General features: G+C 42.8%; 1 protein-coding gene across 2 annotated transcripts in view; it reads left to right on the forward strand.

Moving 5' to 3' along the window:
• The first annotated feature begins 638 nt into the window (after positions 1-638).
• ZNF516 (zinc finger protein 516) overlaps positions 639-15565 on the forward strand; it is a 61080-nt gene continuing 46153 nt past the window's right edge. For both annotated transcript variants that reach the window (XM_086609168.1, XM_009983876.2), the window contains exon 1: positions 639-2547. In XM_086609168.1, coding sequence (XP_086465294.1) covers positions 639-2547 — 1909 coding nt within the window. The remainder of the gene's footprint in view (positions 2548-15565) is intronic.

The raw sequence follows: 15565 nt of genomic DNA on the forward strand, positions 1-15565 counted from the left end.
AGAGCTGTCTGAGACGCAAAGTAATGCAGTTGCCAGTAGGAATATGATACTTGCTAAAGTCTCTAGCAAAGCCTTTTATCTTTGGCAAGTAAGTATTTTACATGAAATTACACATGATAGTAAAGCCACAGATTTAAAGTGTTAATAGCCCCTTCAAGAAATATTTTCCTCATTTAAGGTGTATTTTTAGCTACTTCTGCCTGGTTTTAAAACAAAAAATATTTATAAAGTTTGCACTTTTTTAAATACACTGTGGCGTCAGTATATGGAAATGAATGTTTGCTCTTTTTTGAGTTTTACTTGTTAATTAACGATGCTTGCCATCGAAGTCTAAGATACCAGCAAAAGGAGAAGCTGCTGCTTTTTGGTGCAATAAATTGTAGTATAGCGCGCTTCTGAATGCGAGGCGAGTGATGGAAGGTGTTGAATTAAAAATATGAATAGGTTTAAATATATTTAAGAATCTACTTAAACAGTTTCTGTACATTTGTGTGATTTTTCTTCTTGTTTCAGGTGATCTATGCCATCCACTTACAGAGCACAGGGAAATAAATCAGCGCTTCAGACTCCCTCGAGCAGCTGAAAGGAGAAACGTTACCCTGAGAATGAAGCAATAAAACATCTGTCTGCAGAACCGTATGATTGAAAACGCGGTCCAGCCCTCCTCTGCTGCCGGACATGCTTTTGTCCTCCTGCCCCGCTCACCTGATGTTGCAGTAATACAGATGGATCGTGGTAAAGAAACAGAAATGGAGTTACGGAGATCCTCCAGCCCAGGCAAGCTAAGCAAGAACGACATGGATGCTGACAAGACCATGTGCCACAGCTGCTGCATCTGTGGTAAAAGTTTCCCTTTTCAGAGCTCCTTGTCGCAGCATATGAGGAAGCACACAGGTGAGAAGCCCTACAAATGCCCTTACTGTGATCACAGAGCTTCCCAAAAGGGCAACCTGAAGATCCACATCCGTAGTCACAGGACAGGCACTTTAAGTCAGGGGCACGAGGCGGAGATGGGAGAGGCGCAGCTGGGTGAGATGGGTGTTTCAGAGGGCCTCGGTGGGTGCACCAGCCCCACCAAAAGTACATCCGCCTGCAACAAGATCTTGAACGGTACCGCTCAGGTAGATAGCAGCAAGATCTTGTTGAGAAGCAGCAAGAAGGAGGTCATGGAGGCGGCGCCAGCTGAAGAGGGTGGCAAGCTGACCTCTTACCAGTGCACCTTCTGCAAAAACAAATTTGAAAAGAAGAAGGACCTGGAGCAGCACCTGCAGCAGGTCCACAAACCGTTCAAGTGCAGGTTGTGTAGCTACATGACCCTGAGGGAGGAGACGCTCTTAAACCACATAGAGAAGGACCATATAACAGCTCAGGTCCCGAATGGGGAGGCCTATGCCGAGAACTGCAAGAGTGAGCTGAGCGCGGGCGAGTTTCCGTGCGAGGTCTGCGGCCAGGCCTTCAGTCAAACCTGGTTCCTGAAAGCTCACATGAAAAAGCACAGGGGATCATTTGATCACGGGTGCCACATTTGTGGCAGGAGATTCAAAGAGCCCTGGTTTCTCAAAAACCACATGAAGTCGCACGGTCCCAAGACCGGGAGCAAAAACAAACCAAAAAATGATTTGGAGCTCATAGCCACTATCAATGACGTGATACAGGAGGAGATGATTGTGACGGGCCTGTCTCTGTACGAAGTTTGCACCAAGTGTGGAAATCTGTTTACAAATATGGAAAGCCTGAAAGCGCATAACGCTGTTCACTACCGGGCGCAGCGGGGCAGTGCCGGGGATAACGCCGAGGACTTAATTGATGAGAGCCTCAGCTCCTCGGTAACGAAGCAGTTCTTCTTGCAGTGTCTCAATCTAAGACCATCTGTAGGGCTGGATAGAGTTGCAAGAGGACAGCCTGGGAAAAGAGTTGCTGAGCTGGATCCAGTCAGTAGCTACCAAGCTTGGCAGCTGGCCACCAAAGGAAAAGTAGTAGAGCCCTCGGAGTATGTGAAGTATGTGGGATGGGACGAGGCCCTGGCGGATGCGGACGTGACTTACGACAAGGATAAGAGAGAGTACATCCTTGTCAACCAGGAGAAGCGCAAGCGAGAGCAGGACTCACCCAGCTCTTCCAGCAACCCCAAGAAGAAGAGCTGCACCAGCGGGCGCCTGGAGAAAACGGTCAGCGCTCCGCCGGGGGAGAGCTTCCCGCTCGCCCAGGGGGACCTGGACTACCGCCCTGCCTCGCGGCAGAGCCGGCGGGCTGCCCAGAACAACAAGTCTACCGAGTGCTTCGAGTGCGGGAAGATCTTCCGCACCTACCACCAAATGGTGCTGCACTCCCGGGTGCACCGCAAGGAGCGGAGGAGCTGCAGCGAGGGAGGGACGGCCGCCCAGCCCGACCGCTATGGCTCCAGCAGCGAGGAAGGGGACTCGGGGTCCGTCAGTGGGCCCAGCACCCCTGGCTCCGCATCCGCCCCAGAGGACTCGGCTACCTCCGGCTTGGGGGAAGAGGGGGCTGAGGAGAGCTCCGAGGAGGGAGCCGCCAACCCCTTGCTAGGTAAGGTCGTGCCCAGCCTCGCCCTCCTTGCTGTCGCCTGTCCCTGCGTATCTCGGTGCGGGATGTGGCGATGAGTGGTGGGAGAGATGCGTGAAAGCACATGAGAGGTTTAGGGGCAATGTGGAGGGGGTCTTGTGCCCGCTGAGCGCTGCTCCTTGTCTCAGCGTGGTGAATTGTTGTTTCTGGTGCAGGTAATAAAAACGAGGTCAGAGGATGTCTTCGTAAGGTGCGAGGGAACTTGTGTTTCAGTGAAAGACACCTGAGAAGTATCTTAGTTGCCTATAGCAACACTGTAGAGTAGGGGATAGTGTCTTCCCTGGACGTCTTGCGGGCTGTTTTCCCCCGATTTACGGGCATCCTGTGCACTGTTCTGCTGGTAGCATGCAGGTGTAGCAGGGGCACAGCCTGTGTGTTGTAGCCTCAGAGCGCGTAAACTTGTTAATCGCCAGCATGAGAGACGTCTCTCTCCTCTTCTCTGCTTCACTTCACAAATTGTGTTTATAACTCCAAGGGCTATAATTAATCTCTCTGGATCAAAGCGGTCCTTTGAGTCCAACACTGCTAAATGGAACAAATTATTCTCCAAATAGCAGCAAAGTAAATATTTAAAAGAACTCTATTAAGCACTTTTGTATCTTTTTTTTAATATTTTATTTTTGTTGTTCACTATTCTTTGTTTATCATACTCTTTTAGAAATGTTAGATTAACCATGCTTTCCTTACTAGCCATGTGCTGTTTTTTTCTTTCTGCTTGGCAAACAATAACGTTTTCTTGTCATTTTCATTCCTTTTCTTGTGAAGAACGTAGTTATCTGTAGAGTTAAACTCATTTTCAAGACCATTGCAGATGAAGTAATCTGCACCATTGTGGAAGAGGATAGGCTTATTCAATTAGCCGTGTTCTTTCAGGATTTTATATCATGTTGCACATTCTCCTGGCTACAGACCCCACAGCAGCAAAGCAACATTTTCCAGAATTGTATACTATTAGTTGCATGTTTTTCATAAAGTTTTGAAGCAGTGCTGGATGTATATTTTTTTGTCACTAAGCGCCTTTCATGGAAGTCCCATGGTTTTAGGACAACTGAAGTTGGAGCTGAGACTGCTTGGCAGTATAACTTTTAAAATGTAAGGCGTAGATGGACGAGAGCTTCAAAGGATTGAAATTGTAAAAAATTAAACCTATCTGTTTGTCCTTAAACTTACAAGAACGGTCCTAAACTTGGTTTTGCTACAACTTGGATCAAGTCCCTGATGGACAAATTGGGTGCACACTAGAATAAAAAACCTAAGTTAAACCAGTAACCCCAATTTTTATACTTTCTTGCCCTTTTCATAAACCACAACTCCAAAATGTCATAGTGACAAGTTGACTTACATATCTACATATTTCGCTGTGATTACTTAGCCATTTAAAAGACTCAAAATTTGGTGTTCCCGTTTGATGTTGGATTTTGGACATTAAACAAAGTTCCTCATGAGAACGTACATACTTACTTTTGTGTGAAAATCCATCATCTGCTGCCTGAAAGACCTCATTACAGTTGACACGAGATGCAGTGATAAAACTGCAACTTTGTCTGGAGTTAAATCGGGCTGCTGTGTTTTACCAGTGTAATATACAGGGCCCTTATGGAAACTGCTGTTATGGAAAGTCTTGAAGAGTTGCCCAGAGAAGTTGTGGATGCCCCATCCCTGGAGGTATTCAAGGCCAGGTTGGATGAGGCTTTGAGCAACCTGGTGTAGTGGAAGATGTCTCTGCCCATGGCAGGGGAGTTGGAACTAGATGATCTTTAAGGTCCCTTCTAACCCGAACCATTCTATGATTCTATGAAAACTGTCTCTCTGGAGATGGGCCAAAACCACCGAAACACTTTTTCACAAATAGGAAAGCTGTTTTTATGTGCTCTCTGTGTTAAACGCTTTATTTCTAACAAGAGGAGCCATCTCATCTCTTTGCCTGGCCTGCTTCTTGCCTCAACTCAAACTCTGAGCCCCTGTTGCAGGAATGAAAGGCGAGAGTTAAAGTTACACAGCAGTTTCTCTCACAGGAATTAAGGTGACTGGCTTAACCCGATGTCACTAGTCAACACCTGGAAACTTGTTTCTTTGGGTGCCAAATTGGTCCTTATCTTCTTTAACTGTAAAGAAGCAGCAAGCTGATGGACCTAAATAAAGGTGCATCTTGGAAGAGGGATGTCTTGGCACTGATGGGCTGGCTGCTGCATTTTATATTCACTAACGTCACAACCGAAGAGCTAATCAAGTATTTAATTGGCTAACAAGAAATGTTTTAATCTTATGACCAAAATGAATGTTACTGTTGCTTCTTAATAGGATTTATTTAAATAAAATAACTGTATCAGTGAAGTGAAGATTTTTTACAAGCAGCAAAGATTTTTTGGATTCAAAAGAAAGTTGTTTGTCTTTTTTTTGTAAGGAGTTTTCATAGGTCAATGTTCAAGACTTCTGTTTCTCAATTTTCTCTTTTTGGTATGCAGGTTTATTGAAACTGCCCTTATATTGTTTTCTATGGGACTGTAGGATTAGTTTTGCTCTTCTGCAGAGGCTTTCTGTCCCCCCCCTATGAACAGAAACTTAAGGTGTACAGAATATAGGCCATATTCCGCCCTCATGTATGCTCCTGCTAAAATCAGGTGTTCTGGAATGGCCTTGAAGCACATTTTGTCCTAGAAGTGCTGTGGTTTGCTATCCTCTGCTGTGGCTTTTCGTAGTTATTCTTGCCACTGAAGGTTTTCTGTCAAGAGCCACGCTCCAGCCCCACAGACAGCATCCCTCCTCAGTGGAGGCGGGCGAGCAGCGCTCTCGGTTCCTGTTCGTGACATGCCTTCTATGGTATTATTTTTACTCAGGCTGTGGTAAGGAAAATCTTGTGCTACTCATGATGTTGTATAATATCTGTATTTTTACTTTCATATCTTTACTTCCTCCTCCCCTTTGCCTTTTGACACATTCCTGTGTTATTCCGGGTCAGAAAAAGGGCCTCGAGACTGCCAAGTACGGAATGTTGTGACCTTGACTCAGCTGAAAGTACTTCTTTGTGTGATTAATTCTTAATAATCTGAGCAGCTCCGTTGACACACAGTGTCTTGCAGCAGGGAAGCTGGCCATGCACCTCTGTGCACTTAAGGCCAGCAGATGTTGGGGCTGATGGTGACTGAGGCTGGAAAGTGCTGATAGGGCTTACTGGGGAAGAGCAAGAATCTCCCCTTGGATGGGAAATGGGGTTGAGAGCCTTCAGGGTAGGCACTTCTTTGCTCTTAACCCGTCAGTAATTTGTCTCTGCTGTCTATGTAGAGTAACATAATGATTTCTCAGGCACGGGGGTAGTGTTTGCATACCCAGCTTATCAGCTGCCAGGGAGTAAGCTAGCGGGTTACAAAGTGCTTTCCGTCTTGTTGGAAGGAGGGTAAAAGTTAGTTTTCTAGAGTTACACGCGGTGTCACACACAGATAGATCCGTGATATATAAATGCTTCGCGTGACAGCCATGTGGGAAAAAGTGAAAAGGTGCTCAGAGAACATGCGCTGTTAAGAGCAGCCTTTAAAATATTTTTGAGATCTTCCTGCCTCAGATAAGTCTTTGTTTTTTTTTTTTTTTTTTTTTGGCATTCAAACCACTAGCAAACTCTACCTGAATTTCCACTGATTTGCATCCAGAGCTGTTTGAATCACCTGTGAGTTGTTGCTCGGCACTTCCCCAACTTGAGGCTGCTTTTTTTTTTTTTTTTTTTTGTGGTGTTCATTTTTAACTAAAAAAAACCCCAGAGCTATGACTGAGAGAGTAAAGGGGGATTATGCATGTGTTGATAAAAGTGGAATGGAAAATACTCTTTTTTTTTAATCTTTCAGGTTCTCAACTGAAATGTAGTTTTAAGTATGTCAAAGAAATAATTCAGCCTGTGTGCATTTGGTGGTTAGTATTTTTAAGGCTCAATGTGGGCCCCTCTTATTGTCGCAGTGTGTTTAGCAGTGAGGGTGTTACAGTTTGTTACATTGGGCACTATGAACTATTTCAGTCCTGAAATGAAAAAGGAAGTATAGTTTTTGAGGCTGCGACTGCTGCTGGCGGGTGGGAAGATGAAGTAAAGAAGTGAAAACTATCTAAATACCACTTGACGTTGGGCAAACATGTAGTAAGAGCACAGGGCTGTGATACCTGGTGAGTAAGGGAGTGCCATTAAGGGTGGTACTTTTTGCATGTAAGCGCCAGACTGGGCAGGAAGTAAATAATAAAAGTAATCTAGGGAGCCTGTGGAGCTGGTAGTCTGACTCGATGGGGTGGACACAAGTTGCTAGACTGCACAGAATATTTAAAAAAACCCCTCAAACAATGAGTACAAAACAGCGGTAGCGTGGCTGCATTTGATTTGTGTCGGGAATTACTGGTGGTATGGTGGGACTTGCTCAGGAGAAGATGAGCTCCATGAAGGAGTGAGACAAGAGCTGAGGGTAGGGTGTGGGGAGGAGAGAAAGGGGAATCGGGGGAGGCAGAGAGAAGCAGGTCCCTGGTGAAGGGAGCGGTGCCATACGGTGAGGTTTCGAAGAGAAGGCTGAAAGAGAGGTGTGGGATGGTGTTGGGGTTCAGACCCTCAAACCCAGGTCGCTGGGTGTCTTGCACTGAAGCTGTGAGGGCTCGTGGTGGCCTGCACTCGGAGGTGGGTAACTCCAAGAGGATTTCCATGTGAAAAACAGAAGGTCTGGAGCAGTCATGTGAATGGGAGACGACAGCAGGTGGGCACCTCATCCACACCTGCTGTCAGACCCACTGGCTTCTTGTTACTGATCTGGTACAAAGTCTGAACTCTTAGAGCAGTGCCTGGTTTTCGAGCTCTTTGTTTGTTTGTGAAATTTAAAAAACTCTTAGAAATCCATGGCCAGACACTAGTATCTTTATTAGTGAATTGAAGGAAAAGAGACGGCTGCCTGTGAATTGCTTATAGTTTATACAAACTGGGGGATATAACACATACCATTTATCCCAGCCATGTTATAAGAAAATCCTGTGCGTAAATAGGAACGCTTGAATAGAAACATAACGACATTAGTAAGTTTTGTGAAAGAAGAAGAGTAGGAGAGATTTAGGAAGCATAAGTTTGGACTTTGTTTTGCTCAGATATAAATTATAACAAATCCAAGAGCTGGAACTTGAGCAAAAAGCGCCAAATTTCCCAAGGCTTTTGATTTAAAATAAATCAAAAGTAAAAATTGTCCAGAGTTGGTTTAATTTTCTGGTAAAATGGTGAGGTTGTAAATTGGGGGAGAGAGAGGAACAGTAAGAATAAAACAGCTAAGCAAGTGAAAGTAGAAAAATAAAAATGTATAGTAACTCCGAAGAAGGGAGAAAGATAGTCCTAGTAAAAGTTTTCTGTTGCTAAAGTGAGTGCGTGAAACACAGCTGTTAGTATCCAGTTACCAGGACTTCGTTGTTCTGCTTATAAGAAAAAAATGTTCCTCTGTGTGCAAAGGAGGTCCTCTCCACTGTTGAAAAATCAAACGTTTTTACTATATATCTTAATCAAATAGCTACACTTTAGATACTTCTCATGCCAGACTCTCACTTACCGTAAATCTTACAGTATAATGCCACTGAAAGCAGTGCTATTGGGATGTTTTACAGCAAATTAAGATCTTGTTCTGTATGTATGTTGAAGTTACTTAGCATATTTATTTTGCACAATAAGCATACAACAAATTGGAGAATGTCTCAGTGCTGGACAATTGGTAACTACTGCCCCAGGCTTCCAGGAACTGAGGTAGTTTCAAGGAAGAACAGTGTCTCAGTGTTTTCTGTTAGATCTCTGCCACAAAGATAAAAATGTTACATTGTGATTACACACTTCACCAGTTAATTTTGGCATTGCTGAGGAGCAGTTTTTGGAATATAAAACCTCCTCAACTTTGCAACCTCAACTAATTGCTTTGTTTGTTAATGCCAGTGGGATTAATGCCAGGACTTTCAAATAGAGCGAGTTGATGATTCAAATCATAGGGGAAGCTGGGCAGAGGCAAGGACCCTGTGCTTGCAGAAGTAAGATTCTTTAGGCGTTGTTTGGGACTTTGTAAGGTTTGAACTGTTCCTTAGAGCAAATTCAGTGGATCAAGACTTGATCAGTTACCTAGTTTGGCATGCCTAATAATACCAGTCAGAAATTTCTCTTTTATATCTACCTTGTTGTAATGCACATAGTCTAATCCTGATGCACGTAGCAAAGCCACATGCAGGTTGGAGCATCATTTTTGACCCGTTCAGGCCTGTGTGTATCTCCACAGCAGCACTTTGTTACTTCTTCCCTCCTCTTTGAGCTCTTGTACACTCCTCAGTACTGCAGAGGATGTCTCCTGTATGTGGGTATATTCCTGTGGTGCTGCCATCAGCAATAGCTTTTTGCTTTCATTTTTCTTTAACTGTGGGTTGATACGAATGAGAAGGATAAATGAGAGAACATAACAAAATAGAAGGTATGCTGATCATCCCAAGGAAATGGGTAACAAGAAAAATTCTGGCAGCCAGAGTCACTGAAGTGTGTAGCGACGGGAGAGGAGGAGAGAAGAGCCATGGGACATCTAGAGGTGTGGTTAAAACCTCCCTTGGCATGTATACCTCACACACATGAAGTTGCTTGGCCTTTCTTTATTTTAGGCTGATGGTGGGAGCCGTGCTTCATAAAGCTCGTGCAAAAAGTGTTTGACTGGAACGGGGCAGCAATGCTTTGGGAAAATGCAATCTGTACCCTTTAATGCTATACGTTACCCTGACATCATACCAACTAAGGAACGTTTGTTTAATGATTGCCCTGTAGGCATCTTGGGTAATTTCCACTGTGTTCCTGATTACCATGCTCTGCTTTACTAGGTCCTGTTTTACTCTGTCTCATGTAATGTGGGTGGCCAGCAAGAGTGTTAAACAATAATTCAAGTTCCTCTCTCAACGGGGCAGGGTGATGAGGAACAGATAACACACAGTCAGCTCAAGTCAGAACTAAGGCTTGCTGTCTGAGCTTGAGATGCTTCAGTAGGTGAATGACTTCTCATGGCAGAGATTGCCTTTGTTGTTCCTCAGAGAGAACTTCTTTCGCAGCATTTTGAAGTTATTAATCCAACTGTTCTACTGCGTTTATTCTGTGCAAACATTTCAGTGGGGGTTTGTTTAAGTACCGAAGAATTTTGTGCAGGTTACTTTGATACAGCATGTCAAAGATACTTCTACTGTATTCAGCTTTAATTGTTAGTGTTCCTTTTTTGCAGGTTACCATATACAATAACAAGAGACAAAATTGGATAGAAGTATTGTTAGATAGTTTATTGTAGCTGTAGGTTTGTGATATGAGTGACCTTCCAAGCAGAGCTATGCTTGGAAGATTCATACCAAGATGCTAAGGGAGAGATAGGTTTACCCAGCCTTTATTTTATATGTTACAAAGCGAAGAAGTGAGTGTGGTTTCTTAAAGGCAGGTGATAGTGTTTGCCGTGAAGCTTGTGTAAAATGCCCAAAGCAAGATTAGTTCTTCATACTTCTAACGCAGCTTTTGGAAATGTTGTCTCAAGAGCTGCTTCTAAGGATTGCTTGTGTCTATGTTTAGTCCTCCCTGAATTGCCAATCTCCATTCCATGCTTACCAAACACTAGCATGTTAAAAAAAAATATTTCCAAGGGTGTGGAAAGCTAATAGCTGTCTTGGTTTCAGTTTGTGCGTACGAAAATACCCCTATATGTTTAAGTCAGTTGCTCAGGGGTTCCAGTTTTCATAGTAGGCTTTTAGTTCTGCTTCAGCAAGTATTATAAACATCTGTATATAGAGACATGCACTTGAGAATCCAGCTGCACAGTAACTCAGGTTTCTCTCAAATTCCTCACTTCTTGACACCTACCCTCACCTTGCTTCCTTATAAAAGCTGATTTAGCAATTCTGGTATTTCTTAGTACTGGATGTTTCTATCACATCAATCTATAGCATGTGAAATACTGCTTTGTGACATTTATAGTCATAAGATCACATTGTGTACTGCTTTTATTTCCTAGCAGTTTCTGATTAGTGAGCAAGGACTCCCTTCCCCCCAGCTAGTAAAACAAGATTCAGGCAATGAAAATTGCAATGGTCGTGTTTTTAATCTGTTTTCCAAATATTTCAGTAGCGCAACGGCTGTGTTTCGTGGGATTCTACTGATCTGTAAGTGACTGCTAATGAGGGGCTCGTGTAGATGTCTTTGCTGTTTAATCGTTTTGCTGCTCTTAACATTATGATTCACAGTTTGCCTTTCATCCATCTTAAATCAGGAGTCAGGTTTTCTTTGTTAATGCGTTGAGTTTGGCAGTAGGTGCTCTCAGTGGATATGGTGGGCTAAATTCTGCAGGAGCTGAAACCTGATGGAGTTCCAGGGCTGCACAGAGTATGAAAGCAATGCACAGTTTGGCCTAGTGTTGGTACATAATTTGTTTTCGGTGGGTGCATTTTACAAATACAAGTTTTACTAGGTCGCTCCACTTTATTACTTTTTAACCCAGTAGTCTCATTCAAGCACTGTATTGCTTTAACTTGAAATAGGCCTGACTGTGGTACCAGTCATACCAGTAAAAGTCAAGAGCAACTTAGCTGCAGTCAAGGGAAGACTTTACAGTGAGAGCATCAATAACCTTTTTTTTATTCTCGGTTTTTCCTTGATTGCCTACAAGATTTAGCAGCAGCAAACCTGGCGTTTTGGGGAGATAAAAAGCATGTAGTGCGTTTTATGGAAACTGTGGAGGAAAACTTTTGAGTTTTTCGTTATAATTTTCGATGTCCTAGTCCTCAAATGAGACTTTTGGATCCTTGTTACACTTGGTGTGTCACTGCTACTGTGTCTTATTTTGTAACCGATATCTAGACATTATTTTTGATGCCTGGAATAAATTTGTAAATGTATAGGGAACTTATTTTCACAGTGAATTTGTTTTCCTTGTTTATAGGCAGTATGGGTTTGAACTGGCAAATTGCTGAATGCTTTGGCCCTCATCCAGCAAAACTCATAACTGCTGGGTTGATTTTAAGCATATGAGCAGTCAGGTTGGAATCGTTGTTAGCTGCTTTGTTGAACCATTTGGCACCTAGTGGCTTGAAGTTAGAGAATAATAGAGAAATCTTTCTTTTCTGTAGTCAATGCCAGTGTAAGTTGTGTATCCTGAAGTGTACTGTAGCATACAAACTTTACACGGGATAAGGCATAAGGGAGGAGCATGTCTCAGAATTGCCTTTTGTGGATATTCTGTTAATGGATTAGATTACTGTTTAGTGATGCTAAGGGCAAAAATCCAACACTTTGTCCTTTTAATCTCTGGTGAGAAAGTGTCCGCATGAAAGACAAAAGTACTTTCTCAATTGATGCTTAGTGTAACTTGGATATGGGACTTACTTAACATGGATTTAGGGCATGAGATACTCCTCCTCGTACAGGACCCATGAGGGAAGATTTACCTTCCTACTTTTTAGAACTTTGTTTTCCAGGTTGATAATCTCACACCTCAGATATTACTTAATTATCTCTGTTACTTCAAATAATGGAAAAATAAATAGCCATTAAAATGATTTTTCTTTTGTCATATCATAGCTGTAATTTTAGTCTAGTTTGGGCACTGTAAGTTAAGAGTAGTTACTCCAAGTCAGATATCTTTTTTTTTTCCTCTTAAAGGATACAAATCACTGATTTATTGTATTTATTATTTTTTTTCAAGACTAAATTTGGGTTTAGTTTATAATATAAGACACTCCCAAACCTTGTGTTTCTTTGAGATAACAAATTCATCAGGCAGTTGAAGGCATCAGCTACACCTAACAGCACTTCAGAGATGCGTGTTATCTCAGGATAGCATATGTCTTGTGATGTCTTACTGCTCAAATAGCATTTGAGGCAAGCTGCTGTCAGCAAAACCTAAATATTTTTTTTTGGAAAAAAAAAAAGCACAACCACAAGGGAAATAAATGAGTTCTTTCGGAAATGTGAACCTCAGGTCTAAACAGTTTCCCCCACCCCCGTGAAACACTTTCAGTGTATTTTAACAATAGAGGTTGCACGCCAGCGTCATGATGGTGAAAGACTGAATGCAATGAATCAAGATGATAATGGGATGTAAAAGACTTCATCTCTTCCCATCTGTGCTGTACCCCAAAGTAGTGGAGCAGATGCTGCATTTGGTCTTTACCTTTTGCATGTTTTGCTAAGTCTGTAGCACCGTTGAACCAAAGGTGTGTTCAGTTTTCTGTTATTTAGTCTTTATTTAGTAGGTAGTAAAGCCTTTTTTACTATATAATGAAGCAAATAGATCCTTCTCTTCCCTTAAAAGAGAGTTCAGGAAGTACAGCTTACACTGCACATGGAACACATTAATCTTAAACCCCCTTATAATACTTTGCAGGAGTTTCTTGTCCTTACACATGCCTGTATCCACACGCACAGCAATTTCCCAGAAACGTCTTAACCTTAAGTACTGTTGAAGCCTGGAGAAGCCTTAAAAAAAAAAAGTGAAACACAGAACGGCAAGTAAAGTTGTAACGGGAAAAAATCAATCTTTAGTTGGATTGTTCTGGGACAACAAAATGGGTGCACGTAAGTGAGGATCACGTAACTTGCTACTGCAGTGCTAAATATGTTTTGACAAGGAAGCCTCGATGCTATTATTTGTGTAGCAATACGGAGTGTTGGTTTTTTTCATTAGTTTATACACACAGACATGACATATTAGTTGTAATTCAAACATAGCGCTTTATTTTGCAAGTGAAGTTGTTAGGGTTTTTTATCTCTGGTGTTATCAGCATGCAAGTGTCTAATATTAAGGCTTGTAATGGAAATAAGGTGTTATTAATGCATAATGAAATTTTTATGTGCTGGTAAAATTTTCTGCTAGACTGACCTTTCTTGGTCAGTTATATTAGCAAGATTTTTTTTTTAAAATCTCTTAGGATATATTCAGTAAGTTGAAATACTGAGTTCACTCAACCAAGGCATCATGGAAAGTACTCTTCATACAGTATTTACTCACATTCCAGTTTTGCAACTTTCTTTGAGGCCTTCAGAAGCCAAAAGGAAAGAAACATGATACCTAGGGAGGTGAAGGTTGGAATGGGCCAAAAACGTAATGTAATTAAAAGCTCCATCGAGCTGAAAAAGGCTTGAGAAAGGCCAGGCGAAAATTCAGAAAGTGTATGAGTGTGTGTAACAAGTATAGGTTAATATATATATATTAATGGGAAAGAACTGCCCTATCTGTGAGTTTGCTTTCTAAGGCGAATACGTTAGGTCTGATGCGCAGCATTGAAAGTAGTCACGCAGCAGATACATTGTAAGATAACCCATCTGCGCTTCTTTTCTTGAGGGTCTGGGTTCAGGGTGGAGACAAAGTACCATGTCCCGATGTATCTCCATGGTGCTGTGGGCGAACCGGGCACTCGGGCGCTGCTGAGGGCTGGGTGCCATGGGGCAGTGGTCAAGACCTGACCGGGGGCATTTCCCTGTGATCCCGCTCCTTGCAACAATCACGCGGTTGTGAGCCGAAGGAAATGGTAGAAGGGTTTGTCTTGAAGGGGTTGGTCTGGATTCAGGTTCTTGCCGGCTGCAAGCTGGAGGTCCTTTTTGTAGGAATGGTAGCAAATGGGAGCCTTAGGAGCTGCTTTGGCAAAAAGCCGAATCAATGGCACAAGGAAGTAAGCTGGAGGTAAGCGTGCTGTGTTTGCGTAAGCGGTGTCATGGTGTTAGCTTCCTAACGGGAGATGGGCCACGAGGACGGCTGTGGCCCGGAGCAGCATGTGCCTGGGAGGTTGGCATGCGGCGAGAGGTCAGCCTGTGTGGGCACATTGGCGCTTGGAAAATGGGTATTGTTTAATGGAAGGAAATGAGTGACCGCGGAGCGCATGTGGAGAGAGAGCGGAGCACCAAGGCAGGAGGCTCCATATCTGAGCATCGTCATGTTCATGTTGGGGTGTTGGGAGCGCATAGGACGGGAGGGTACGCGGTGCCCCTGCCACAACTCCCTGTGAGCGATCCCAGCACTTGAAGCTGTGCACAGCGGCGGAGAAGGTGAAAGAAAACCAGGTAAAAGTTTCTTTCAGGTCCTGAGAAGGGGAAAGGAGAAGTGATAACAGCAAAGTGTACAAATGAGGGATTCCGTTTTGATACCTTGCGTGTCTTAGTGTTTCACCTGGTAAATCACAAGGATGACTATTTTCCTTTGTACGTTTTCATCTAAGTGCTTGAATGTCTGGAGATAATCATTATGTTTGGAGAAATACTTTGAAATAAGACATTTGCAATTCTTCTACATCTGTTTCACTTTCCTGGTGTGCAGGGAAAAGGAATAAATATATTTTTATCAAAAGTGTCATTGAATGGGAAGATTCGAAATGATAAAGTGCTGGATTTTGAAAACATGGCTGTTAAAACTGGTGTGGCTGGAACTCTTGGCTTAAACGTAGCATGTCATTTCAAAGGCACTAAAGCTACATACATAACTTGCTGCAGATGTTTAGATTCAGTGGAGCAATCACACATGGTGTTTTGAAAAGAATCGTCTATACCCCAGTAATGGGTATTTTATGAGTAATACTGTAATTCCAGGCACCTTTCTTTGCCTATATTTTCATACAAGTAACTTGGCACCCATGGCAAGCACTGTGTTTGTCAAACCGGCTTCAAAATCCTCATGTGTTGTTTTCTTGAAAGTACTTGCTATGTTTCTTTCCTTTAATTAAATTAACAGCCTGTTAGGAGCTAAGGTTGTACATTGGATTCATAATCAGTTTTGCTTCTATGTAATATTTTGTTTTCTGCCTGTCTTTCGTTTCGGGGGCACTTACGTAGTAACAGAACTTCCATTAACTCCTGCTGTTTATTCTTTACCCGTAAGCTATAGCCCTTTGTTGCAGCATCGAAGTGTTGACCCTGGAACCAATTACTGTGCATAACAACCAGAAGATGATGAGGCTTATTCTGTAGCTGTTGTTTTCCAGAAGTCTTGGTGTGCATAAGGCT

Source organism: Tauraco erythrolophus, chromosome 3 (assembly GCF_009769465.1).
Source record: "Tauraco erythrolophus isolate bTauEry1 chromosome 3, bTauEry1.pri, whole genome shotgun sequence".
NCBI lineage: Eukaryota > Metazoa > Chordata > Aves > Musophagiformes > Musophagidae > Tauraco > Tauraco erythrolophus.